Source organism: Danio aesculapii, chromosome 7 (assembly GCF_903798145.1).
Source record: "Danio aesculapii chromosome 7, fDanAes4.1, whole genome shotgun sequence".
In the NCBI taxonomy this organism is placed as follows: Eukaryota; Metazoa; Chordata; class Actinopteri; order Cypriniformes; family Danionidae; genus Danio; species Danio aesculapii.
Genome location: NC_079441.1, coordinates 49,822,823 through 49,850,430, shown reverse-complemented (window position 1 = coordinate 49,850,430; position 27,608 = coordinate 49,822,823). Strand labels below are relative to the sequence as shown.

General features: G+C 36.1%; 1 protein-coding gene across 3 annotated transcripts in view; it reads left to right on the top strand.

The window, feature by feature from the left end:
• tp53bp1 (tumor protein p53 binding protein, 1) overlaps positions 1 to 27,608 on the top strand; it is a 40,070-nt gene that overhangs the window by 9,123 nt on the left and 3,339 nt on the right. For 2 of the 3 annotated variants that reach the window (XM_056462066.1, XM_056462065.1), the window contains exons 4-25: positions 62 to 137; positions 245 to 306; positions 1,951 to 2,067; positions 2,145 to 2,199; positions 2,442 to 2,602; positions 3,026 to 3,140; positions 4,688 to 4,776; positions 4,856 to 5,055; positions 7,271 to 8,510; positions 8,611 to 8,727; positions 8,867 to 9,067; positions 10,880 to 10,946; positions 11,157 to 11,240; positions 14,748 to 15,036; positions 15,132 to 15,191; positions 15,306 to 15,455; positions 19,111 to 19,331; positions 19,571 to 19,705; positions 21,627 to 22,018; positions 23,648 to 23,839; positions 24,891 to 25,073; positions 25,613 to 25,801. In XM_056462066.1, coding sequence (XP_056318041.1) covers positions 62 to 137; positions 245 to 306; positions 1,951 to 2,067; positions 2,145 to 2,199; positions 2,442 to 2,602; positions 3,026 to 3,140; positions 4,688 to 4,776; positions 4,856 to 5,055; positions 7,271 to 8,510; positions 8,611 to 8,727; positions 8,867 to 9,067; positions 10,880 to 10,946; positions 11,157 to 11,240; positions 14,748 to 15,036; positions 15,132 to 15,191; positions 15,306 to 15,455; positions 19,111 to 19,331; positions 19,571 to 19,705; positions 21,627 to 22,018; positions 23,648 to 23,839; positions 24,891 to 25,073; positions 25,613 to 25,801 — 4,395 coding nt within the window. The remainder of the gene's footprint in view (positions 1 to 61; positions 138 to 244; positions 307 to 1,950; positions 2,068 to 2,144; positions 2,200 to 2,441; positions 2,603 to 3,025; positions 3,141 to 4,687; positions 4,777 to 4,855; positions 5,056 to 7,270; positions 8,511 to 8,610; positions 8,728 to 8,866; positions 9,068 to 10,879; positions 10,947 to 11,156; positions 11,241 to 14,747; positions 15,037 to 15,131; positions 15,192 to 15,305; positions 15,456 to 19,110; positions 19,332 to 19,570; positions 19,706 to 21,626; positions 22,019 to 23,647; positions 23,840 to 24,890; positions 25,074 to 25,612; positions 25,802 to 27,608) is intronic. The other variant, XM_056462067.1, reaches the window with a different exon arrangement.

Below are 27,608 nucleotides of genomic sequence, written 5' to 3'. Positions count from 1 at the left end.
GGGATCTTACTTTTTATTTGTTTGCATGCTTGACAAAATGGTGTTTTTAAATTTGTTTCAGACAATTTGCAGACCAACCTAGGTTCAACAGCTACTGAGCATAGTCAAGTGTTTGAAGTTTGCTCTCTTCCTAAAAGGTACTCAAACATTAGGCAGATGATGAGAGATGTATTTTATTGTAATAAGAAGGTTATGGTAGTTATTATTTTTTTAATCTAATGAGTTTGTAATTTTTTTCATGCAGAACTGTAACGGAGAACATGGAGTCTGAGGCTAACTCAACCACACACTGTACAGAGACACATGGTAAAATACATGTTTTTTCTTAATATGAAGTTGTATAAAGCTTTAATATTTAGAAAAAGAATTTATTTAGGGTTTTTCCACTTTAATTGTAGGTTTAATTTGAGTAATTTTGTATTATTTTTTTTTTGTTTCTTTCATTTTTATTATTATTTTTTTCAAGTTTAGTTTTTTTTACATTAATTTTTGCGTTTTTACTTTTTATGAATTATATTTTATGCATCTCATTCATAATAGAGCGTGCTGATTGGTTCGAACCAAGTCTTTCTCATGAATTAATGAACAGATGTGCTGAAAACTCAATCGCTAATCTTGAATTTGCACGTTGATTGCATGGCCATGACGTTGCTTCAATTTTTTTTTAAACTGGAAGAAGGAATTTGCTCTAAACAATGCAAAAACAACCAATTTTCACTCTTTAGCTAAATATATGTGTCCTAATAGAGTTTCTAGCAACGTGGGATATATATATGACTGTCAACATCTCAAAACATGCATTTTGGTGTTTTATGACTCTTTAACATCATCCAATATTAATAATTGCTTCTGTAGATGTCGTTTAGGGCTACATAATATTTGAAAAATTTTATATTGTGATATTTTGTTTTGCCGCAATATGAGTGTTTCACAAGATGATTCGAATGCCTCTATTTGAAAAAAAATTCACAAATTTAGACCTACTGGGATGATCAAGTCTTTTTATGCAGTGTGTCTGCATAAATTATAATAAATTACAAGCAAAAATAAATAAATAAACAGTCCTTTATGGTTTTCTGGGGAGTCTAACAGTATTCATCTAAAGAAATTGAACAATCAAATGTAAAATACATGGTCATCATTCTGTAAATTATAAAAAAAGTTTGATATCAATGTTCAAACAAGATATTGCTCAGGCCTAATATCATTAAATCGACTTTAGCATTGACGATAACAATGGAGCCTTACTGAACAGAGTTAACTAACAAAAGGATTATAAATAGTCAAGTCAAAGTCAGCTTTATTGTCAATTCAACCACATGTACAGGACATACAGAAAATTGAAATTGCGTTACTCTCAGACCCTGGGTGCCTAACATAATATTAATACAAAAAGTAGAATTTTAAAAAAGAATTACAATAAATACAATTACGCAAATAATCTAAAAATATAAGTAAAAAAACTAATTTGTAAACAATACAGTTACACTTAACGGCGCTTGGTAAGGAGTGCAAACCAGAGTTGTGCAGATGCAAAACAGTATATTGTACAAAATGTACAGTATACTGCAAAACATAGAGTAGTCACAGAAATTTCAACATAATATGTCAGATTAACGTGTAAAAAGTTATGTTTGAAAATAAATAGCCTAAACCTTTAGGAATTTAATGCTGTGATGAACAACCACTGCAAATACAAGAATTTGAATATTTTTAAAAGACACTCTAATAATTATTCATGGTATTATTACCACAGTGCCCTCAATATCAATATTGTGCATGTTCATTATCTTGCTATATTGAATCATTGAATGATTTTAAATGCCTACATGTACAAAATAGTGTCACCATGCTAATTCACTTTATACAATAATGTCTTCCACCAACAGTGTGTTTTACTGATAAAATGCTTGACAGAATAAATGAACAGTTGTGTTGGTCTGATCACAGAGGAGATGTCCCAGTTTGGTCTTTTGGAGCTGTCTGAGAGCCAGGGTGTCTTTGAGGAAGATGACCTGGATGGAGCTCCAGCCAATCAAAAAGACATTCAGAAACCAACCAGCCAATGTATGTTTAAATTCTGCTGCTCTTCTGCCTGTTAGTTTATATCATATTTTAATGCGTTTCTGTTTTTTGTCTTTCAGGTGTGTTGAAAACTTCTGAAAGGGTTTTATCTAACCAGGATGGAAATTTAGCAGGGCAAGAATCTTTTTCATTAATTACTAATTAATTACTTGGGGAAAAAACATAAGCAAGTTTATCATAATAAACATTCAGGCTTCATTGATTATGAATAGTGGACATAATGCTGGGGTGCTTTCAGTATGTCTGGAAATATTAATTTGACGTAATTGGGCAGTTTTACCAAACTATGACATTTATACTTGACATTTATTGTTTTTCCTTTTCATTTTAAGAATTTAATTGTGGTGGTGTTTTAGGTCAGAAGTCACTTCAAGCTGTCCTTCAAAGTCTCAGGATGGTGAAAGCAGAAAGCTCAGTATTCAGGCGATACTGCACTCTCAGTTACCTGACAGTCAAGAAGATGAAGAGGATGTGCTTGTTTCTTCTCAGGATGACATGTTTGAAAAGGAGACTAATGGTGTGTTGTTTTGTTTTCCACTCTCTATTTTTGTTACAAAAATGTATCATCAGGATGAATTTTAAGTGATTTATCACAAAATGAACTGCAAAATTTTATCTAATGTAAAATTTTTGAATATATATATATATATATATATATATATATATATATATATATATATATATATATATATATATATATATATATATATATATATATATATATATATATAAATTTGTCATTTTTATTTATTTATTCGCTATCATTTAGATAAGAATTTATTATCATGTAATATGTTTTATCTATATGGATCTTGCCATGAAATAGCCACGAGTTGCTGATGTGGCAATAAATAAACAAACTCAAACTCTATTTTTGTTGCCTATTCTTACCTAATTATTTTTTTCTTTTGTTTTTATTGGAACATGTTGACTATAACAGGCACCAAGGCCGACAGCAGTGTTTCAGAGCACTTGCCAACATCCACACCTGCACAAAGTCTGCGCCTGCTTCATCTGTCTGGACAGGGAACATATGTACAGGAAAGTCTTTCACAGTAAGTGATTAGTTTTAGCCTGATTTGTTGTATTATGAATTAGAGCTGAGCCGATAAACGATATTATATCAAATCAAAATAAAAATTTATGTAGATGACAATAAGCTTTGGACTTTTTTACTCTATATTGATCTAAGAGCCAATCACACAGCAGAAACAACAATGGGAATCTAAAAGTGTGTTGATATTAGAGATGTACCGAATTTTCTGCCACTATAAATTTATCGGTTGATAATATGTTATGCCATTTAATGGACCCTCTAATTTTTCTGGCTTTGTCATTGTCTCTTTTAAATCTGGAAGCATTAACATCTTGTATAGAAATATATATCGTTATCGTTCAATATGGAAGATAATCAGACCCCCTAGTTTTTCACGATTCCTCGATTGCTGAATCCAGCGCAAAAGCAACAGTCGCAATTTTTTTTTCGATCCTGCAAAATTCTTAATTTTACACAAAATAATCACAAATTATGTAAATAATCTCTTAAAACATCCAATTACAAAGTATATTTATTTCAGTTTGCAGTAAATTGTTTTACATGACTTATAGATGTTGCATACGCAGCGCATGTGATTTATTTGAGTGTCTCTTGAAAAATGATCTCACCTGCGTCCTCACAATTCAAACATTACATGGAAGTTCGTGGATAAAAAACAAAAAGAGTTACAACCTTCCTTTGGCTTAATCCCTACCGTTTTAGATTCTGTTTTAAAAAAAGATCTCCAAAATAAAGAAACTTTTTTTTATGATTTGTGTCATTGTGTGAGTTTGCACACCTAACATAGTAGGCTACCTAATATGGTAAATAATAAATAGACATTTTATATATTTCATATATAAAATCGCTAAATTGTCTGCAAATTTATGGGAATTATCACTACAAAATCTGTCATTTTTATTGCAAAAAATCACAAAGAAATCGTGAAAAACTAGGGGGCTGGATTTTTATTGAGATTGCATTTTTGCCTTATCGCCTAGCCCTATTGTGAATAGAGGTTAAAATTAAGTATCTTTGTTACATACTAATAATCACTGATGTTATATATTCTTATACCTAACAAAGGTTAACATGCTTAATGATCTTACTAGACTTTTTAAAGTATTACAGAGAGTAAACAACTTATTACATACATTAATATTTCACCAACACATTTAAAATTACGATTAATGATAACTCGCTCTTAAAGGAATAGTTCACTCAAAAATAAAAATACTGTCATCTCTTGTTCCAAACCTGTTAGAGTTCGTTTTTTCTGTTAATCACAAAAGGAGATATTCTGAAGAAAGCTGGAACTTGCATAGTAGGAAAAACAAATACTATGGAAGTTAATGGTTACAGGTTTTCAGCTTGCTTTACAATATCTTTGTTTGTGTTCAACAGAAGAAAGAAACACCTAAAGGCTAAAAATCACTTGAGGCTGAGTGAATATTGAGCATTTTTTTCATTTTGGGTGAACTTTTCCTTTAAGAATGAGAATGAATTGAATAAAAAAATGGCTTTTATTCCTTTTGTCAAATGTTGTTGTTTTTCTGTACACTTTAGGCAATCTGTTGACTTTGTGGCGGCCACACAGGACAATTTAAGCCAAACACCGTACATTGTCCCAAATTCTCCAACAGAAAAAGACCAAAGTAAGCATATTTAACATACAAATAGGGCTTATGTGATGTAAAAACCTTTTTTAAATTGATTCACAAATTTTCTCCTTAGATTATAATGAAGCTGCTGAGTCTCCAATGGACACATCAGTCCCCCCTGAGGACCAACCACAAGGGAGAGAGGAGGAGCCAATGGACACAGACCCCAGTCCGAAACCACAACCCACAGCCTCTACTCCAGTGTCCCAGAATTCCCCTGGATTTGTTCTGGAGAAAAGCCTCTCTGTCCCCAGTCAACCTGAATTCTCACATGTAGGCAACAATTATTCAGATTGGTATAATAATCTGGGCAAAAAATAGTCATTTTGATTGGAATTTATGCAGTTCAGAATTCTGAATTGTGTGTGAAAACCCTGATATACGTTTGAAGATGTAATTATTAGCCTTCCTGTGAAATTTTAATATCAAGCATTTAGCAAGTGAGATTTAACAGAACAAGGACATTTAACACATTTCTTCCAATTATATTTTTCTTTAGAAGAAAGTTTTATTTTCTTTCGTTTGGCTAGTATAAAAACACATGTATGTTTAAAATTAAAAAGGCTAAGATCATTTTTTTTTTTATTCAGGGTGTCTGTGGGGTCTTAAAAAGTTTTAAATTTACTGAAAGTGCTGTCATTCTTAAATCTTTTGAAAAAAAAACAGGTCTTAATATTTCTGTTAAAGTAAAGCTACCCTATCTGGCCATTAAAACCCATCCAATCACCAACAATTCATCTAAATTAAAATTTACTTTTTATTTAAGAATTTAATTTGAACTCTATTTACCATAATGATTTATTTTCATTTAAAACAATAACAATAAATCAATAACATTTGTTTAAAAGTTCTCCATGTATTTACTGCTGAGGAAGCTGACCTGGACAGACTGTTGTGCATACATTTAGTTTATTATAGTTTTTAAAATCTTTTTTTAAAAACAAAAAGGTTATGTTGAAAAAAAGTGTGTGCATGCATATAGGGCTTGCTTGTTTTGACACAATATTTAAAATATTTAGCTCAGAATAAACTAAAATATTTATTTTGTTTAATTATTTAATTATTATTATTGCATTATTAAATGTATTAAATTATATTTAAAGAGTTTGATGGGGCAAATAAAAATCTTTTCCAACTGGGCCATTTGAAAAACTCCTTAACCTAAAATTTCATTCATAATCAGGGTGTCCAAGGGTCTTAAAAAGTATCAAAAGTTGATAAATCAATTATGAGAAAATAAAGACCCTTAAAAGATATTAAAAAGTTCTAATTGTGTTTTTACGAGGTCTTAAATCTTGTTAAAGCATTGTCCAAAGTGTTTGATTCCAAAAAAGCATAAATATATTTATTTTACTCCTAATATTAAATACGCTGTGATTGATTCACGTGATTGGTTCGGGCCGGTCAAGCTCCTGATGTAACGGAATTTGCGACAAACGCAGGAAGGTAAATGCTCTCCACATGTAGCGAAACCATAGAGCGAAACTGTCTGCAAAATGGGAAAATGTAAGTTTGCGTACTCCTGGTTGGAGTAAGACGAGTTTAAACAGTGGCTGAAACCTGTCACTGAAAACAACCATGTAATTTATTCTTTCAAGCGTTGTTTCTTCCAAGCTTATCTGAGTTCTGTTGCATGGTTGTGCTCCATTGAGTTAGTTAATTGCAACTGTTTATTAAGTAGAAGGTTTGATTCTGAATAGAACTTGAAGTGGCGATGAGGTCTTAAAATATTCTGAGAATGTCTTTAAAAAGTCTTAAGAAGTTTTAAATTTAACTTGCTGAAACCTGCCGAAACCCTGTTATTAACCTCCTTAAGATTTTTTTTGTTTGATTACTGTTGTCCTATGACTTGCCTAATTAACACAACTTGACTAGTTAATTTAATTAACTTAGTTAAACCTTTAAAAGGCACTTTAAGCTTCACATTCCAAAATAGCTAGAATAATATGATATACTGTCATCATAGCAAAGACAGAGCAAATTAGTTATTAGAAAGTTATTTAAAAATACTGTTTAAAAATGTGTTGAAAATATTTACAAATATTTGAAAAGAGGAATTCAAATTTAGCAGAAAAGTAATTTAGGTCTAATAATTATGTTGCAAACCGTAATTGAAGTGAAAAAACCAATTGGTGTGATGTCTTTTCAAACTAAATCAGCCCGAAATGATGTGAGCTTTAAAAGTTCAAAACATCTCGCAAAATATCTTTTGCTCCTAGCAAACTTACCAAAGATGCCCACAATGCTGAAAGTGTACCATTGCTGAGGTGTTTCAGATTTCATTTGACCACAAAACTAAAAACAAAAAATAAGTTGGTGAGAGTATATCTGTTCTCTTGGTGAGAGAATATTTTTGGTTTAAGTTACCACTGTGTAAGTTGTCATACGCTATAGTCAAATAGACAAATTTTCAGAAATTTTGTGCTTTGTTTATCCATCACATTCCAATTTTATTTACAACATACTTCTCCATGTTTTCTCAATGTAGGACGTGTTTATTTCCACTCCAAGTCTTGAACCTGTGAACAATAGTCAAGGGACCGAAATGCCAAAGAGGAAGTTGCCTCACCTAAACAGCCCATCAGCAACTGAATCTGGACCTCCCAAACTGAGTAGCCCTAAGGAGCAGCTAAAAAAGTCTTCCAGCAGCTTCTCACAACCTTGCGAGGCGGCCGAGGGCTTTCAGCTGGAGCTCAGCAGTGAAAACAGCTGTTTTGTTCAGAAGACTCAGTCGTTCATTGTGGAGGAGGACAGCCAAGCCACACAGATCCAAGATCAAGGTACTGTTGTGGCCGACAAGAGTAACTCAAGCCCCAAACCCCATTCTCAAAATGAAAACAAGAACAGCACTGACTCTGAGCCCAGTAAAGCATTAAATATCAATATGCCTGACTCCAAAATTACAAGTGATGTCCCAGAAAAAGCAGAAGACCTAAACATCTCTCAAAAGCTCAACAATGGAGGAAACCAGAAAACAAATGCGACTCCAGGCGCAACTCTGTCCCAACTTTCTGTTAGTTCAGAATGTGTTTCAGCTAACCCTAATTTACCACAGCCAAGCAAAACCACAGACGCTGGCTGTCCTCAAGCCTCACCATCAACCGACAAACCAGCAATTCCCGTTCCTGTTGCACAACACACTCAGTCTCAGTCAGTCTTAACAGCATCATCCCAGAAGAACACTGGGAACAAAGAAAAACATGATGGTCAAAGCCAGAGACTCAGTCAGCCCATGCTACACAGCCACAGTGTTACTACAGACAGTGTTAGAAACGCAGAGGAGGAGGAGCAGATGGAGGAAGGTGAGATTCAGAGTACAGTGAAGGGGGATGACACTGGAATAAACCTGGCTTTGTCTCAGAGTCAGGCTCTTTCTCCAGAACCCATGGAGGAGGAGAAAGGAGAAGCCAGCAGAGATCACTCGTCTAGCAGAGAGGAGAGCTTCAGTGTGATGGTGCTGGAAGAGAGCCAGAGGGTTTCTCAGGAGAAAGTGAAGGAAGGGAAATCACCACCGTTTAAAAGCTCCTCGCAGCCTGCGAGTGGCTCTGTACAGGACAAACCTGAAGCCCTGGTAAAGATCTCCGGGTCTCAGCCAGTGAGTTCGACTAAGGTTTCACCTCTCCTGCTTGAGAAAACTAAATCGCAGAGCACACAGCCCAGTAGTTCAGGACAGCAGAAAGTGAACTCGGACAACGCGGCCAACAAAAGTCTGAGTGACAGCTCTGGAGGTGGGATTAAGACACAAACAAACGATCTATTATCTGTGCTAATTAACTAACTTGTTTTCAGGAAATCCAGCTAGCTGATTTCTTTTTCTTTCCTGCTCAGAGCTTCCGTTTCACTTTACTCTGCCCAAAGAGGGCGAGCTGATCCGCCCCGCAGTGAGTGCAACTCCTCCACAGATTAGTCTGCTGAAAAAGACACCGAGGCACAGCACTCCTATTGGTGAGTCTTTCTTTTCATTCTCTAGCATTTGGGTTGAAATGTTAGTAATGCCAGGCTGAAACCGTACACCCTGCCTCTTAAGCTCCCTGTCGTGGTGAAGCGTCTTTCTTTTTCTTGATGGAGTATTGATGTTTTGTAGAGATGACCTCGTTCTCAGAGCCGTTGGTGGGCGATGTTACCAGGGAGACAACAATGGCAACCAGTGAGATTTCGGTGGAGGAGAGCAGAGAGGGTGAAGAGCCAGATGGAGCAGAGCAGGATGGGAAACTGAGTCTCCGGATGAAGCTGGTGACTCCAGTAGAGGAGGGCAACTCGAGCTCAGAACGCTTCAGCCTGCAGAGTAAAAGCTATTTTGTTGTTGTTTTCCAACACGCATACATTTTCACTCACCTGCACACATTAATAAAACAGAATTTTCATAATGTAATAATAATGATATTGTTTTAGTTATATACTTAAATTTATAGTTTTAGTATGAAAGAGACCACTTGAAATTTCACTTTTCCATTTCTCTGAATTTCTGACTTTATTACATATGGATTTTTTGTTTTATAATGGAAAGGTCTGAACATTTCTTTGAAATTTCTAAAATATTGTCGTTTAGAGATTTATTTTTCCAAGAACATGACATTTGGTCAGAATAACAAATATTGCTGTTGAGATAAAAAAAAAAAATCAGGGTTATTCCACCAAATATTTATTTACTGAACTTACCAGAGGAACTTACCTGTTGCAAAAAACAAGTTAAAGAAACCTTGAGTTGCAGAGTAAGTTGTGGGTTGACAAATCCAAGCAAATCCAACCTGGTTGAGATCAGGTTAAGGGTTTCAAAATGCTAGCATTTATATCACAATGCTTAGGGACAAATGCATATACAGCAGGGTTGCACAGTTTACCGGTTTGGATAGTTTGGTGAAACTATGGCTCCAAAATACTGGCAGTGCCACTGTAGTTTGTAAACTGTAGTATCGTCATTAATTGTTTATTTACAATAGATGAAGTTGCATGTAGAAAAGTCACTAAAATGCTCACACGTTTATGCAACAGTAAACCATTTTATTTGAATAGTCTGTGGAGCCCTTTAAGGTTGCAAAACTGTGTAGAATTCGTGCCTTTAATGGCAGCCTATTGCATGTAACACTTCTTTGCTCTTTTGTAACAAATTTCATTCAGTATAATTTGTATCTTTATTTTAATGTATTTATGTTTGTCAGTTATCTACAGAATTAACAAAGAATGAATACATTTTAGGTGAAGTTGGGTGCAAATAATGGCCTGGAGAATTATGAATTACATAATTCCATTCTTATGAATTACATTCAAGTAGGCCTATTTTAACATAAAATATAGTATTTATGACCATTTTCTTTATAATTTGAGTTATGCATTACAATACTGCAATACTACTTGGTATCGTGCTACTTCAGCTGGTATAGTATCGTAAGATTAATTAATGGTATCGCGACAACTTTAATATGCAGTCAAGCCTGAGATCAAAGAACGTTCTCTGTTAACCCAGAGGTTATGGACTGCATGCACCTGAAAGTGTGAAGTGCAGCAAACAGCCAATCACACGACGTAAGAATAGAAGATTGGAAAAATGTTGCCTGGTCTGATGAGTCTCGATTTTTGCTACGACATTTGGATGGTAGGGTCAATATTTGGCGTCAACAACATGAAAGCATTGGGAAGTGGTGGACCGGGAGATTATCATCATGGATTTGCGGCCGACAAATCTGCAGCAACTGCGTGATGCTATCATGTCAATATGGACCAAAATGGACCAAAATCTCTGAGGAATATTTCCAGTACCTTGTTGAATCTATGCCATGAAGGATTAAAGCATTTCTGAAGGCAAAAATGGCTCCAACACAGTACTAGTAAGGTGTACCTAATAAAGTGGCCAGTTAGTTAAAACAAAACACTTGTAAATTCTCACCTTTAGAGCTTTTTTTTTTGCATAAATATTTGAAATTTGGATAAATGGTTATCAGACCTGTCTAGAATAAAACAAATACTAACATCTTACTGAGAAAACTGAGAAATGTGAATGATCTCTTACATATTAAAACTAGAAATGATGAGCTATTGTTAATGTATAACCCAATACACAGCATAGCTCATTTATGCTTGATTTTTAATGCTTTCATAGAGCCGTCATTAACAGATGAGGAAGGCTCTGTCTCCAAGGCTACCACTGTTGCCATGGCAGTAACCAGGTAACCTGCAGTGGTTGCTATGCAGAAGCTTATCTGTGGAATGGATGTGTTTTTGGGCTGTCACTCAGAGCTGCTGATTCAGTGCCTTCGTCTTTCTAACACAGTTCCTTAATTATGCCTCAGGGCTGCTTTATATTCAAATATTGGACAGAACTGCAGATTTTAGAGTTCACTGTTGTGCCGTGTTTCCTGTCCTTGTCTGTCTTTCAGTCCGTCTGTGTTTAGTCGTGTTCGGGAGGTGCACAGACAGACGCAGGTAGAGGACGAAGCAGAGTCCAGTGATCCTCTCATCAGGTATAACACTGAACTAATAAAGAATAATCTCACACCTAATCATGACCTGCTGTTCATTAGAGTTAAAAATATAATGCTTGGGTTGTAATGTCATGCTGGTTTGCTTGATGTATTTAATTATGTGCTCTCTTAAGGCTCTCTAATGTGAGGTTGTGACTGAAAATGACTGTATTTGAAAATGAAAATTATGACGCAGGATAAAAATCCTATTATTATAATCCCTAATTATATAATGTTTATTACTGATTAAAGAAAGTTAGCAATAGTGAAAGTGTAGATGGACAGAGGGCTGCTGTTAGGCTGCATTTACACTGTATGGTTCAAGTGACTCAATTCAGATTTTTTTTTCTCCTATGTGGCACAAATCGGATATGGCCCATGTTCGTGTAAGCAGGAAAAAATCACATGGATTCCGATTTACCCAAATCAGATTCAGGCCTTGTTCATATATGGAAATTATCTGATATGAATCAGATCTGTGCCCTCGTGTTTGCATTGTAAGCAGGTAGCTTGGATTTTCACTTGTCAATGCGAGTCGCTCATTATTAAAAACCATAGCGAATGACGTAAACTCTGACGCTTTCATTTCACAACATACTTCAGCAGAGTCCTAAACCTTAAATCTCATACACGAGGGCTAAAAAAAGCTTTTATATTGTCCTGTAGCACAAGCATGTTAACGAGAGAGAGAGAGAGAGAGAGAGAGAGAGAGAGAGAGAGAGAGAGAGAGAGAGAGAGAGAGAGAGAGAGAGAGAGAGAGAGAGAGAGAGAGAGAGAGAGAGAGAGAGAGAGAGAGAGAGAGAGAGAGAGAGAGAGAGAGAGAGAGAGAGAGAGAGAGACATCCACCACGTAACCAATATATAAACTATTATAAAACTGTAGCTTGCGTCATGTACTTAAATCATGCCATGGACATTACATTAAGATGCCTACTGGTTTAAAAAGGCCTAGATTAAAAGATGACAAAATGAGAACTTTTCTGTCATAAATTAAAACAAAACAACTTATAAAGAGTAAAAAAATTGGAGAAAAGAGCGCTCTTTTATAATTAGCTGTCAATCAGCACCCACTTGTTTTTTTTCTTGGTCAATGCGAGTTTGCCATGTGCTGTGTAAATGCAGACAATCAGATACGAGTCACTTTTAAAAGATGATGTAAGCAGGTCATCAAAAAAAATCAGATACAGTCACAAAATCGGAATTGACCATCAAGATCTGCAGTGTAAATGCAGCCTTAGAGATGCAGGAGTGTTTCTTAACTGTATAATCAGAAAACCCTGTCTTAAGTCACTGCAGACTTCATATGAATAGTTTTTGGGCACAGCTGACCTTGAATTACTTTTTGGTGAGATATAAATAGAGTTCCCTTGGTATTGGATATATTTAGAAACCTAATGTAGGTTTGATAGTGCTACTCTTGCCTGGTCAGAGCTGTAGATAGCCAGACAGTGGAACATGACCCAGTTCTGGAGCTCAAGGTTGGGATGTTTTTGGTTTTGTTTTGTCCTGGGTCTTTAGCCTTGGTTCCTGAAGCTTTTCTCCTTCTCCAGATGATCTTAAAGGATTAATTTATCCAAAATGACAAATCTGTTATTAGTTTCTCACTCTCATGTCATTCCAAACATCTGAGACCTTCATTTATCTTCAAATTGAGGTATTTTAGATGATTTACAAGGACCTCTTCATACTTCATAGACATCAGCGGTCCCAACAACATTCGGATTTCATCCAAAATATTTTAATTTGTTTTCAGATGATGAATGAAGGTCTCAGGCGTTAGGAATAAATTGAGAGTGAGTAATTATTGACAGAAGTTTCATTTTTGGGTAAACTAATCCTTTAAGCCAAAAGAAATGTTCCATTTCATGCCAATCTCTGCCAGCCAGCTTAGATTCAGTTTCAATTTCAATTTCCAGGGTGAAATGTAATTTCAGTTTCAATTTTCAAGGGTATGGAATGTAATAAAAATGCGTCAGTGGTTGACTTGGTAATGCAAGTGTAATATAAACAGCAATTTAGACTATGTTTCTATGATTATATTATTATATATTACGTTATATACAACTTTTTTTAATTTACAATATTTCTGTTTTGGGGACTCTGATATTTATTTATTTATTTAAAAAAATACAGAATTTGAATTTATGTGGATCCCCGTTGGCTATGCCCTGACACATAGCTAGTCTACCTGGCATTCCCACAGTACTTGAAGCAAATACATTAGTCTGTACATAAGAAAATGCAATACATGCATAATAAAATTTAATACATTAATTCATGCATTACAATACTTCTCAATACACATTACTTTCACCTTAGTAGTATCATAAACATCTTCAATATAACATTTAAACCTTATCTTTCCTACAATTACAACCTAAACATTCGCCACTTATACATACAGAATTCACAGAGGAAAATTTCATAATTATATTACCCTGAAAACACTGTACGTTTAGGAAAACATTAGATTGCAATTGATTATACTGATCTATTGGTGTTTTAAATTGTAAAACTTTTCATGTTGATTTTGCGTCTATTCTGTTTTCCACCCATAAGCTATTTAAAGTCATTCATTCATTCATTTTCTTTTCGGCTTAGTCCCTTTATTAATCTGGGGTCACCACAGCGAAATGAAACGCCAACTTATCTAGCACATGTTTTACACAGTGGATGCCCTTCCAGCTGCAACCCATCTCCTGGAGACATCCATACACACTCATTCACACACATACACTACGTAAAATTTACCCTACCCAATTCACCTGTACCGCATATGTTTGGACTGTGGCGGAAACCGGAGCACCCGGAGGAAACCCACGCAAATGCAGGGAGAACATGCAAACTCCACACAGAAATGCCAACTGACCCAGCCGAGGCTTGAACCAGTGACCTTGCTGTGAGGCGACAGCACTACCTACTGCGCCACTGACAAGCTATCTGACAAGCTAGTCAAGCTGTGAGAAAAACGGAGTATCTAATGTTATTCTCATTATATCAAACCTAAAATATTTTCTACACCACTTTAATACCACTAACACCCCTCCCATTCTTTTCATTGTATTCTCAATTTGTTTTGACCACGACAATTTATTATATATTATAGGGTGGTACTCAATCATTTAGCTTACTTAACTTGGGTAATTGGATGGATAATTTATTCATAAATAAATATATCACACAAGTTCAAAAACTGTTTATGATTGTGCCGTGCTGTATCAGGCTCGTGCGGAAATACAACTAGAACCATACCCAACTGTTCTTAGAACCATTTGACATGATGGTTGAAAAGCGGCTTTAGATGCTTGAACCATGATATGATTTACACATCCTTCAGGACTTCATTTATCTAAAGCATGTTGTATTTATTAAATAGGAGATGCTACAATTTAGTTAAAGAAATGTACTGTGAAGAGAAGTATAGCACGGTGTTGTTTAACACATGAGCAGTTTATTATTTAGTTTTAATTTCCATCTTTATTTGCTTTCATTTCTACTTCTCCAACAGGCAGCCAAGCCAACTGCTCAGTCCCTCCATCACTAATGACTCGGGACTGTCTCCCAATTGCCCAAAAGAGACATCAGACAGCAGCAGAGCTTCAGTCACTGAAGCTGTATCTCTGAATCCTGGGGCTTTAGAAGCAGAATCTGAAGCTCTGGTCATTAGTCTGTCATCCCCAGCCCGAGAACGGGAAATTCTCGACACTTTTGACAGACCTCAAACACCTGTCCGAAAGAGAGCTGTGTCACAGCAAACCAGTGTAGATATTAGCTCTACCACCAGTCCGCCCAGCAAAGTAAGAAAGCTGTTGTGTATTTTAGTATAAATGCATATATAATACATTAACATGTGATTTTTTTTTTTTTAATATGTTTTTCTCTTTGATTTCAGAAAGCTGTTTCTCAGCAAACAAGTTTTGATCTGTCTGGACCACACAACCTGTCTGGAAGGGTAAAAAACTTCACTTAATGTTTATAATGACCTTGCAAGAAATACAGTGTTGTTAAATATATAAAGGACTGTAGCTTTTCAGAAGTGTCTTAATGTTTTTTGTTCCTCTTAAAGGGAGAACCGAGCACTCCCTCCAGAACCCAGCCAGTTCCATCATTGCGCAGGCATGTTCGCACCATTCAGGAAGTCCGAACAACAGTCACTCGCATCATTACAGATGTCTACTATGAAGATGGCAGAGAGGTTAACCGCAAGGTTACACAGGTTAGTGTTGTCGGCTTTTTGACATGTGATATGAGTACGTTTACATGGACAACAATGCTCTGATTAAGAGTCTACCACGTAAACAGTGTTTTTTTTTGGTGACCTTAATCCGACTGAAGTCATAATTGAACTGAACAGAAATAGGATTAAGACATGTGGAGTACGCTGATTTTAGTGGCATTATTGAAGTGCAGTACAGATATGTAAACGCCACAATCAAACTATTACGATTGAGTAAGATTTTCACAGCATTTTGCGAAAGCATAGTCTAAATACACACACGGCTGTTTGACACACAGACACACACACATTGTGAAATGCAGAGGTTTTTTCCCATATGGTGTGCGGTATCTAATTCCATTAAAACAACACTCTTCCAGCCGTTCATACTCTCATCCAATATCTCGTTTGTCACGGGGGGCATGCATGAAATGCTCCTGAATGAAAGTGAAAGTGCCAAACTGCAGTTAAAGTCAACAAATTTAAAACGGAACACCTGAAATTACATGAAACTCTGGAGGAAATGTGGACAGTGTGCTGAGGCAAAGACATTAATGGAATTATGTGCTATAACATGTAAAACAAGATGAAAGGAACATTCAAAAAGCAACTCATGTAAACGCCATAGTCATATTACTGTCTTACTCCGATTAAGGCAAACAATTTGATTACTGATGACCATGTAGACGTAGTCCTTGTCTAATTTTGCTCATGTTGCTGTGGTCAATATGACATGTAGTTATCAACTTATTGACATGTAGTTATCATATTGTGTTAAATTATTCTGTGAGCAAAAAAAGTCTAATTTTACAGAGCTGATCATGTGATCTTAAAATGAGGCAATCAGGTTCAAGTGATCGTTATCTAAAAATAAAATATTTCCTTGCCATTTATTTACACTCAAATGGTTCTAAACTTTTATGATTATCTTTCTTCTGTTGAACACAAAATAAAAAGATATAAAAAGTTTGTTATTGACATCTGTAGTAGGAACAAAATGGCTGTTTTTCCCCAGCATTCTTCAGTATATCATCCTTTGTGTTCAACAAAAGAAAGAAACAAGTGAAGTTAGTAAATTGTCTAAATTTGTAATTTTTGAGTGAACTATCCCTTTAATCTTCTTAATGAAGAAATTTTAAGTTTGTAGTATTGTATTGAGTCTTGATAATTCTGAAATTCTCTAATATTTTCTTAAGAACATACTTTTATGAAGAAAATTATAGGTTCTGCTTTATCTAATTATGTGGCAGATCTTCACCAAAGTCACAAGAAACACCTTGTATGCCCAGCCTGCAGATTGCCATAATATGTTCATTATGAGTTTACACAATACTTCAGGCGTAACTTGACAAGAGCTCAGCATGTGGAATTTCTTTTTGCTTTAAATTCACCTTGTATGTTATTTAGAACTTGGGTGCATCCATCTGTATTTCCCTGCTAAATAGTATATCGGGGTAAATTCAGAGTATGTCCACATTACAGTCACACTTTATAGAATATACATTAATTCAAGATAGAGTATTCATTTTCACATTGTATTCATTTGTGCCCTATCTTGCATGTGCTTTTTGTTAGGGTGAATGCTTGCTTATTCTGTATGCATGTGTGTGCATGCTGTTTGAGTGAATGTGTCCTTTTCTGAATGTCCAGAGTTGTCATTGAATTTCTAATTGAGAAAAAATGTTGTGCATATTTATTTGTTACATCATTGTTTGATAAAGTTATGACTTGCTGATCAAAAACATTGTCCAAGTATTATAGCGGTAGTTCACCCAAAAATGTATTCTTCCTCATATGGCTTTATAAGTATTTTTCATCTGTTTAATTCAAGAGAGGATATTAATAAGAACACTGGAAGCTGTACTCATCGATTTTTATAGTAGGAAAAAAATCTATGTCAATGAGTGCCAGCTACCAGCATTTCTCAAAATATCTTCCTTTCTGTTTAACAGAAGAAACTCAAATAGGTCTAGAACAAGCGAAGGGTGTGCAAATGATGACAGAATTTAAATTTTTGGTTAAACTATGTCTTTAAACTGACAGATCAAGCTGCCATATAATATCCATCAGTATATACCTAGGCATAGCTGAATAATTAGAGTTCAGTACATTGAAAAGGCTATAACGTAAGCGTCAAACACCATTGTGTGTAAAATCCTGGTGAAAATCAAGCCAAACCGGAACAAAACATAATCTGTTATGTTGCACATGGATTCATCAATATGCACACTCCAGGCAGCGTTTGATTGGCCACAATGTTTTCTAGTGAGATTACAACTGTGATTGTTTTTCCCTTCTTTTTTTTTTTTTTTTTAAATTCACCTAAGCTTAAACTTACTATGTATGTGGAACATTTATTTTAAAAATGGGAGAGGCAGGGACACATTCTTAAGTGAAAGAACACCAATAAGCGTTCCGGATGAGGTAAAATGAAGTATGATACTTTCACGCATATTTTTTTCAGAGTACATTACGCTGTTTGTGTGCGAGAGAGCAGACACTAGTCAGAGAAAAGCTCGTTATTATATTCAGGGGGCAGTTGCACTAGCAGTTCGTAAGTTAAAACGTAGCCTACGTAGTAAAGGGACACTAAGTTACAACTTACACACCACTAAATATTTTTTGTGTGGCACCACTATGTTGATTTCCTTGAAACAGAGCATGAAGGTGAAGGGTTTCAAATTTTACCCCAAAGAAGTGTGACAGCACTACAACACCTGCACACGTCATCATATGTCATCGCAATCTCTTACTTCATACGAGATCAACAATCGCGACTGCTGTAGTTATTCCAGTTGCATAATTTTTTGGTATTTATCTTCTGAAAATCACTGAAGGAATCGATATCATGTTATCATAACGATATAATGGGGAGGTAAGGGGAAATGCTAAGGGCTAAATTCAATTCAATTCACCTTTATTTGTATAGCGCTTTTACAGTGTAGATTGTGTCAAAGCAACTTCACATAAAAGATCATAGTAAATAGAAACAGTGTCAGTTCAATTTTCAGAGTTTAAGTTCAGTTCCGTTTAGCTCAGTTGATTGTGGTTTAATAATCACTACTGAGAGTCCAAACACTGAAGAGCAATCCATCGATGCGCAGCTCTACAGATCCCAAACCATGCAAGCCAGTGGTGACAGCGGCAAGGAAAAAAACTTCACCAATTGGCAAAAGTGAAGAATTAAAAAACCTTGAGAGAACCAGGCTCAGCAATATGTTTATAAAATAAAATATATGTTTATATTTATAAAATATTTATGTCAGCCTCCCCCCATATATAACAGTAGAAGAGATGAGAGTGAGATTATTTTACATTGAGGAGCTCCTGATGATCCTGAAGAACCATCTCCAAATACGGTAAAACCAGAGCTTTTAATTCTATGGTTATTTTAAGGCATAAAGTATATACAGGTGGTTTTTATCGCAGATCAAAATTTGAAATAACATACCATGGAATTTTGTGACTGACCATTCAAAACAAATATTCCAGACAGCCATGTCATAAATGAGCATATAAAACTATTTCAGAAGATATTTTTGAACTTTCCTGAGCCATGTACTGAATATTTAAATATCAGAGAACAATTTAGTCTATTGAATCAATACACTACAAGGCACCTTTAATCAAACCTCCTCTCTATCTTTTATGGAAGGAGTCAGAGGAGCCTGTGGTGGACCGCTGTGTTGTGGAAAATGACATCTCCCCGTCCCGTACTGGAAGCTCTATGACATCAGGAGACCTAGCTGATGTCAGCTCACTCTCCTCAAAAGCCCCATCACACCACAGCTCCAGTGGGACCAGCAGTGGAGGCTTGGGCCCCATCAGAATGCCTGATTTCCTCATGCCCCCTAGCCGAGGGGCCAAGTTTGGCCGGTGAGATGTCACCCTGTTCTGTTTCCACTACTAACACTCCATAATTAACATACGAGACTCATAAACCATCACACTTTTAGGGAAGTTGTATAGAATGTCTGATTCTCAGTAGATTTCCTTCAAGCATGTTCTCACCCCCTCATTATTAAACGCTGCATGATTTTGGTATCCTCTCATGGCTGCTGCTCCCATGCACATTCGGTCGAGGGCGTTTCAGCTCCTTGTGTGTTTAACCCCAGGCGAGGGGGACGGCAGCAGCAGCCGAGGACACTCACTCTGGTGGTGGGGTCAGAGGTGACGGATGCACGGGGGTCTCGGGTCTCCACTCAGCTGAGCCCCCGTGGCCGTGCCCGGCGAGGAAGGCCTCCTTCCAGGTGAGGTTCTCCTGGGTAGGCTGGCAGGGCCCCAGACACAGTTTAAACCCACAGTTACACACTAACTTATTTCCACTGTGTTATTAATGATCTTGCATGACATCTGGTCTTTCTTAGGCTGTACTCTAGTTCTAACTGTCCTTTAGGGCTGAGTATCGTGTCAGATGTCCTGATTCAATTCTGATTCATAAGCTCTCGATTCAATTTGATTCTTGATGTGAGGATATACTGGTTAAATACAAATATAAATGCAACATCTATGGTTTTTGTGAATATATATATATAAGGATACACACACTAGTGGTGTAACGGATTATGACCCACTGTTTGGAAAGCACAAGACCCACACACTGCTTCATGGTGTCCGCGGGGTCTTATAAAGTCTTATTGTCTTAAATTTCAAAAACAAAACTTAAATTCACTGAAATATTGGGTTTTAGGTCTTAAATAATTTTAAACAGGTTTTAATTTTCCTCTGTCCAAGTAAAACTTACCAATTGGGCCGGCATTCATCCAATCAACAATCCATCTCAAGAAAACCATTTATTTTTATATTTAAGTCTTTTATTGCAAAGAGATACAACTCACAATAGCTCTCAATTTGTCTAAATTAAATTTTCTAATCAGGGAAAGAAAGCTAAAAACAATTGCACAATTCCTCATGATGATAATAACAGAGCAACATATCACATTACATGACACATTATACTCAATTAGTTTGGACCAAAAGCCAACAAATGTGTATTTTATGATTATTTATGTGATTATCTCCATAATAAATAATCTTTTAACAATGTTAAACTTGTCAAAAAAATAAATATTATGTTGAAAAAAAAGTGTATACAACTAGAGTTTTCATGTTTTGACGCATTAAAATTTGTTGATAAGAAATACATACAAATTACATTTTGTGTTTTTTTTTGTATGTTTTTTGTGGCATTCGACCTGGCCATTAAAAATAATTATTAGTGTTTAGCCCTGTAGAAAAGAAAATAAATTAATAAGTGAATGTACAAATTATAATGTTAGATTTTATACATTTACCATTATCAGCAACAGTAGTAAAGATCCTTTTTCACAGTATTGAATATATTACAATTTATTTTTATTCAGCTGGTTATTTTTTTATTTCACTTTTATTAAACTTACAGGTTTTATTATGTTTTAAAACCTAAAGTTTCAATCATCACTGTTTTGGTAATAAATGGAAAGCAAATGACATTTGTCTTTTCCCTTATTGGCTTTTCCGAAAAATGGTCCGATGGATGACTCAAAAACCATAATATGAAACCATAATATGTTACACCACTCACGCACGCGCACACACACACACAAACATTTTCCTATGTCCATGTAAAGCTATACCCAATTGAGCCAACGCCCATCCAATCACCAACAATATATTTCAATAAAAGTTTTAAGAAACATTTGTTCATTAACTCTATTTTCTTATTTATATGGTTTAATTATCTTCCTTACATTAACAATTGTTTTGAATGTTTCTTTTTAAGGTTTTAACTTGGCAATTAATCAAATCTTTACCCTTGTGTAAGTCTGAAATTTAATTCATTATGGTCCTAAAATCGTCTTTTAAAAAGTCTTGATAAAACCTGTAGAAACCCTGTACACAGAAAATCTCTTGACAATATAAGGCCTTGCCAAACTACTCTTTCCCTGATGTGCTAAAAAAACACACAGGAATACAGAATATAGGAAAAATAGGATTTTGTGGCTGATAAGAATCAATATTGAATCAACTACTTCTTAAACTATTCTTTGAAAAGTCTAAAAATAAATAAATAAATGATGTTACCAGTCTCCTTTCTGCATCATGGATAAGCTTGCTTTTGATTTACTTAATTAATGTGTTGTGATGCTTAGTGTTTTCTGTGTACTGCTTATCCCCTGCTAACACTGACAGAGGTGGCAGGGCAGGCCAGAGAGGTGGTGCTCATGCCCCGGGTGGTGCGTCGTCCTCAGAAGAGGAGCCTTTTGGCCAAAGGCATGTCCAGATGCCCATCAGCCCAGTGGAGCCCAGTGCTACAAGCCACTCCGAGTCCATCAACACCACTTCTCCGGACAACAGCACTGGCTCCAGCAGTTTTGTTGGGTTGCGTGTGCTGGCCAAGTGGTCATCCAACTCCTATTTCTATTCTGGGACCATCACTCGAGACCTGGGAGAGAACCGTTTCCGCCTTTTGTTTGATGACAACCAGGAGTGTGAAGTGCAGGGAAAAGACATCTTGCTCTGTGACCCAATTCCTGTGGAGACAGAGGTCACTGCCTTGACCGAGGAGGAGTACTTCAATATAGGTGAGCACAGCAGTCCAAACCTGTTTTGAGCCATTCATTTTAAACCACAGTATAACAATTTGCAACACCATTAGGATTATTTTTATTTTATTATAATTCCAAGAGTCTTAAGACCATAGCAGCTAGCTTAATTTTGCATGTTAGGCTGTAAATGATCTGTCCATCCATCCATCATATCATTCTGTTTTTCATGTATTCATATTGAACCATTCAGAATGAGGCTTTTGTCTGTCTGTCTGTCTGTCTGTCTGTCTGTCTGTCTGTCTATTGTCCTGTCTGTCTATCTATTGTCCTGTCTGTCTATCTATTGTCCTGTCTGTCTATCTATCCGTCCGTCCGTCCGTCCGTCCGTCTGTCTATCGTCCTGTCCGTCTGTCTATCGTTCCGTCTGTCTGTCTGTCTGTCTGTCTGTCTGTCTGTCCGTCTATCTATCTATCTGTCCGTCTGTCTGTCTGTCTGTCTATCTGTCCGTCCGTCTGTCTGTCTGTCTGTCTGTCTATCTATCTATCTATCGTCCTGTCTGTCTGTCTATTGTCCTGTCTGTCCGTCTGTCTGTCTGTCTGTCTGTCTGTCTATCTATCTATCTATCGTCCTGTCTGTCCGTCTATCTATCTGTCCGTCTGTCTGTCTATCTTTCTGTCCGTCCATCTGTCTGTCTGTCTATCTATCTATCTATCTATCTATCTATCTATTGTCCATCCATCCATCCATCCATCCATCCATCCATCGGTCAGTCTACCTGTCTATCTACCTCTCTATTTGTCTGTCTGTTATTTCTATCATTTTATCTGTCTATTTGTTATCATGTCTCTGTCTATTGTTCTATCTATCGTTCTTTATCTATTTGTCATTCTATTTGTCTATTTGTTATTCTATATATTGTTGATGTCTGTTTGTCTGTCATTCTGTATATTGTTTTGTCTATCTGTTTCTCTATCTTCTTTTTAAAATATATCCCAAGTGATGTTTAACATTGGACATCGTTAACAATATTTCCTTTTATATTTTTCTTTTGAATCACATCTTAAACGTCTTTTAGTTTGACTGATAACAATATATATAACAATATATTTATTTTCATCCAAGATTTGTAACGGTGGCTTCGTGTTTGATTTAAGTCTCGCTGCTAGATGGCAGTGTTGTTACCTATGAACATGAACCGTGGCAGGGAAAGTAATCTGACATCAAGTTTATTTATTTATTTTTTTTACCTCTGAGAATTTTGTCATTTTCATTATTTTAATTTTGGACAAAATATTTATGAAGGCAATTTTCCTTTTGTGTCATTGTTTTTCTAATTAGAGTCTGTGGATTGAACTCTTCATTGTAACACCCTGAGTTCACTGATCACTTTCTATATAATGCTTGAAAAATCTTTATCATTTTAAACTTTCTCTTTTAATAAATAAATATAGAATTCAGACAACTCTAGGTACTTTAATTTATAGATGTAAAGGCAAGCGGAATATGTATGTTGGTAATTGAGTGAAGGCAACCGAATGTGTGCTGGAAATAAGTGCTGTTAAAATAAAAGTTATGTTTATTTGAGTTGACTCCAATATTCTATCACTTGTATGCATTTATGGTTGATCTTTGAATTATTAGTGTCTTTCTTCATCTCATGTTCAGGTGTGGTGAAGGGTCATAAAACTCAAGGCTCTGAGTTCCTCTACTGCGTGGAGAAGGATGGTCAGAGCTCGTATTACAGCAGAACATCTGTGATCCTCAGCATGGAGCAAGGCAGCCGCCTGAGAGAGCAATATGGACTCGGACCCTACGAACCATCCACACCACAAACCATGGCCTGTGATATCAGCCTCGGTAAGCATTTATAGACATATAGCTCTGTGAAGGTGGAAACTGATTGTGGATTCAAGCTAACAGAGGCCATGTCTGTACATATACAGGTAATTTTTTGTATAAATAGAGTTTTCCCAGGTTTCATTTAAAAAAAGAATTTTCATAATGCAAAAACGCACTGTGATTAATGTTAAGGGGATGGCGAATCAAAACGCGGTGATAATGACACTTTTATGCTCTGTTCACACCAAATGGGGAATTAAATAGTTGCACGAGTAAATTGCATACACATCAAAGCAAACGTGAAAACAGAGGCAGGTTATCATCCCGAACAACATGAAATATGCAATGCGTTTGCCATGAATGTCTGGAATTTTGCGTCAATTGGTTTGAAGCCAGTCATGTCGGCCAATCAGAAAGGAGAAAACAACACACACACTGATGTCATGGTGCAAAAACTCTGGTTGAAGCGTCTACACAACCACACTGTACACAGAGTTTTGGTAAATCTTCACTCATGCCGCAGTTTTAGAAAGTTTCAGTTTCAGTCTCCTGACACTGCCTTTGCGTGTGGACACACAGTAAAACCAGGTCAAAAAAAGTGCGGTTTTGAAAATACCTGTTTTGGTGTGGACAACATATACAATATAATAGAATGCATAAAAATAAACGAAACTAATTTAATTCCAATTTGTGGCTACTTGTTGAATAGATTTTAGACGTACTTAAGAAAAGAGTGTATGCTTTGTCACTGTTGGCATCACACCAATAATCCGATTTCAATACGATCAAGACAATGAAATGTTCCTGAATGAAAGTGAAAGTGCCAAACAGCAGTTAAAGTCGCCAAATTAAAAATAAAACACCAGAAATTACATAAAACTCTGTGGATAGCGTCGTGACGCGGTGACATTAATCTAATTATGTGCTATAACATGTAAAACAGGATCATGAAAGGAACATTCAAAAAGCAACTCATGTAAACGCCTCAATCATATTACTGTCTTATTCAGATTAAGGTAAATAATTACTGATGTCCATGTAAACGTCATCAATGTTATTTTGTCCTCAGATAATCTGGTAGAAGGAAAGCGGAGACGCAGAGGGAACTGCAGTGGAGCAGGAACCCCTACTCGCAGTTCCAGCAACAGCCCAAGAAACCCAGGGCCCTCTGGGAAACGAAAACTCATCAGCGGCACAGAGGAAGAAAGGACGCCTCCGAAGAGAGGGCGCAGGGGGGCAGGGGCCAGAGTGGGTACGGTGCCCCTTGCAGACAGACTTTAATAATGCAGCAACAGGGACCAAAGCATTTTAAGAGAACGTTTTATATTCCTGATTTTATTGTCTTATTTGTTCGTTTATTGTTTTATATTTTTAGCAACTTTTTAATCACTTTTAGTGTTTATGAAATTGTTTTACGCTATCTGTAAATTGTATTTGACTTAAACATGAATGATTAACTTAATACTTGCCTTTCTCCCCACTGTACAGTATGTAAGCATTTGATTTTACAATATGAAATGTGTGATAAACCTCTTGAAGGTGTGAATAAATACTGCTTTTGGTACAGCTTGTTAGATTGCAGATCTCCAGTTCTAAACATCTGGTATGTGCATAATATGCTTTTTCTTTTGTGTGGGTGAGCACTCAGCAGGGCAGATGGGAGTGGTGTCTGTGTTTAATACCTCATGCTTCATTACTTTTCATGGGCTCTTTGTTTCACAGCCAGTATTTGGTTTTTAATTGGTGGTTATGTTAGGCTGTACTTATTTATTTCTTGTTTCGATTGAACAGGGCGCCGTATCGCTGCTTGTAACACATCTGGGAGCGGGGTAGACCTTCCTCCTGACCCTAATGACCTGGTGGCAACACACGGACCTCTGCCTGAAAACTCCTCTCTCTTTATGGGATTTGTCTTCCTGCTGACGGCTTCCTCTGAAGGAGATCGAGACTCCAGTCTTCAGAGCAGTGATGAGGATGAAGGTGAGAAGTAGAGTCGATAAAGTAGAACGCTAAGTGTTTATTGACTGACTAAAAGGATAGTTCACCCAAAACTAAAAATTCTCATCACTCATTTAAAGTCAAAAGGTTTAATGGTTAATCTTCAAGTAACACTGATTAAGTTTATTTTAAATGCAAGCTTACTACTGATTTATACACTTACCACCAAAACTGAACAGGTCCAGATTGCTTAGAAAAGACTCCATGGTGTGTTATGGCCCCGAAATACAGTAGGTCAATCGCAACTGAATAATGACATGAAGGGACATTTTAAACAAAATCCATCTGAAATGATCCATCTTGAAACAACACCTAGCTTCTAAACACTGTTCTTCTACCATTTGTACATGATGATTTGTGTGCGTTCTGCAATTTCGCCTTCTGTGACAAAGTTTTTTCACGTAATTTCTCATTCATGGAGGTCAGACAGGAGAATGAAGAACAAAAAAAAACTTTTTGGTAGTATAGCAAGGCTTTTAAAGGTATTTTATTATTAGCCGACTTTTATTATGTACATCACATGGTTAAAATTTAAATATTTGTCACATATAAATGTACTAGATTAATAAAGCCTGATTTATACTTCTACGCTGAATTCCTCTACTGAGCTCATGGCGAACTGAGTTTGATTCCTGCCTCAAGGTCATGTGCCGATCCTTCCCTTCTCTCTTCTCCCCACACTTTCCTGTCGATACTCTTTACTGTCCTATCTAATAAAAGGTGAAATCCCTGAAAAAAACCCAACAACATTAATCATAAAATAAATTAAAAACAAAAGTACCTGAAGCTCTTCTTAGGGCCTTGTTCCACCCACAATCATCACCGATACCAAGCTAACCGATCACTGCTCTTGAACACTTCAATGTGGCAATATGTAGCTATATTTTTTATCACATCAGGATATGGCACAGAGTATGCGACAAAGGCTACCGCGGTCCTAGCGTATGCACTTAATGCAAAGTATAAATTGGCCTTTAGAAGACATACTAATCTATTTCAGATAGTTAATGTTCTGATAATGCTAACACTGCACACCACACGTCATTGTAAAATAATGCCGGTTTGGTTTTTCCAAGCTTAACAACATCTATGGTTAGTTGACTGTCAGTAAGGTGTATTGATTTAATCTTAAAGCATTATCCCTAGTGTGAACGTCACATGCATGTGATGAGCTACATTAAATTTGTTGGTTTTCAACACTTTGGTTAAACTGCTTAACATAGTTTACATAAAAAACAAAACTAAGTGACATACTCAGTCAACTCGAATGTTGTCAAAACAACTATGAATATCAAAAATACCCATTATACGTTTTAACTATATACTTTTATTTTGGGGGAGTTTAGGAATACATTAAATATTAAAGGGGTCCTTTTTTACTTGTATAAAAGGTTGATTTTTTTATTTATTTTTTTTATTGCGCTAGAACATTATTTCACACTTGGTGGTAGTTGAACAACGCTTGTAGTCCATCGAGCTGTTAGTGGCCCTTTTCCACTGAGTGGTATGGTACGGTACGATATGGTTTGGTTCGGTTTGGTTTGCTTTTATGGCCATTTCCACTGTCAAAAGCTACCAAAAAGCAAACTGTACCGTACCACTTTTTGGGTACCCTTTGCAACGGGTACCTAAAGCAGAGCTAGACGCGCAGCTATATGCTATTGGTTTACAGAGATACGTCACTCACTCAGCAGGAGAATGAAAACAAAGGAAGCACCATTTTAAAAAAAAATGCCAAGACATTACACCGTAATAATATATACAAATAATAACAAGCCATGGTTGACCC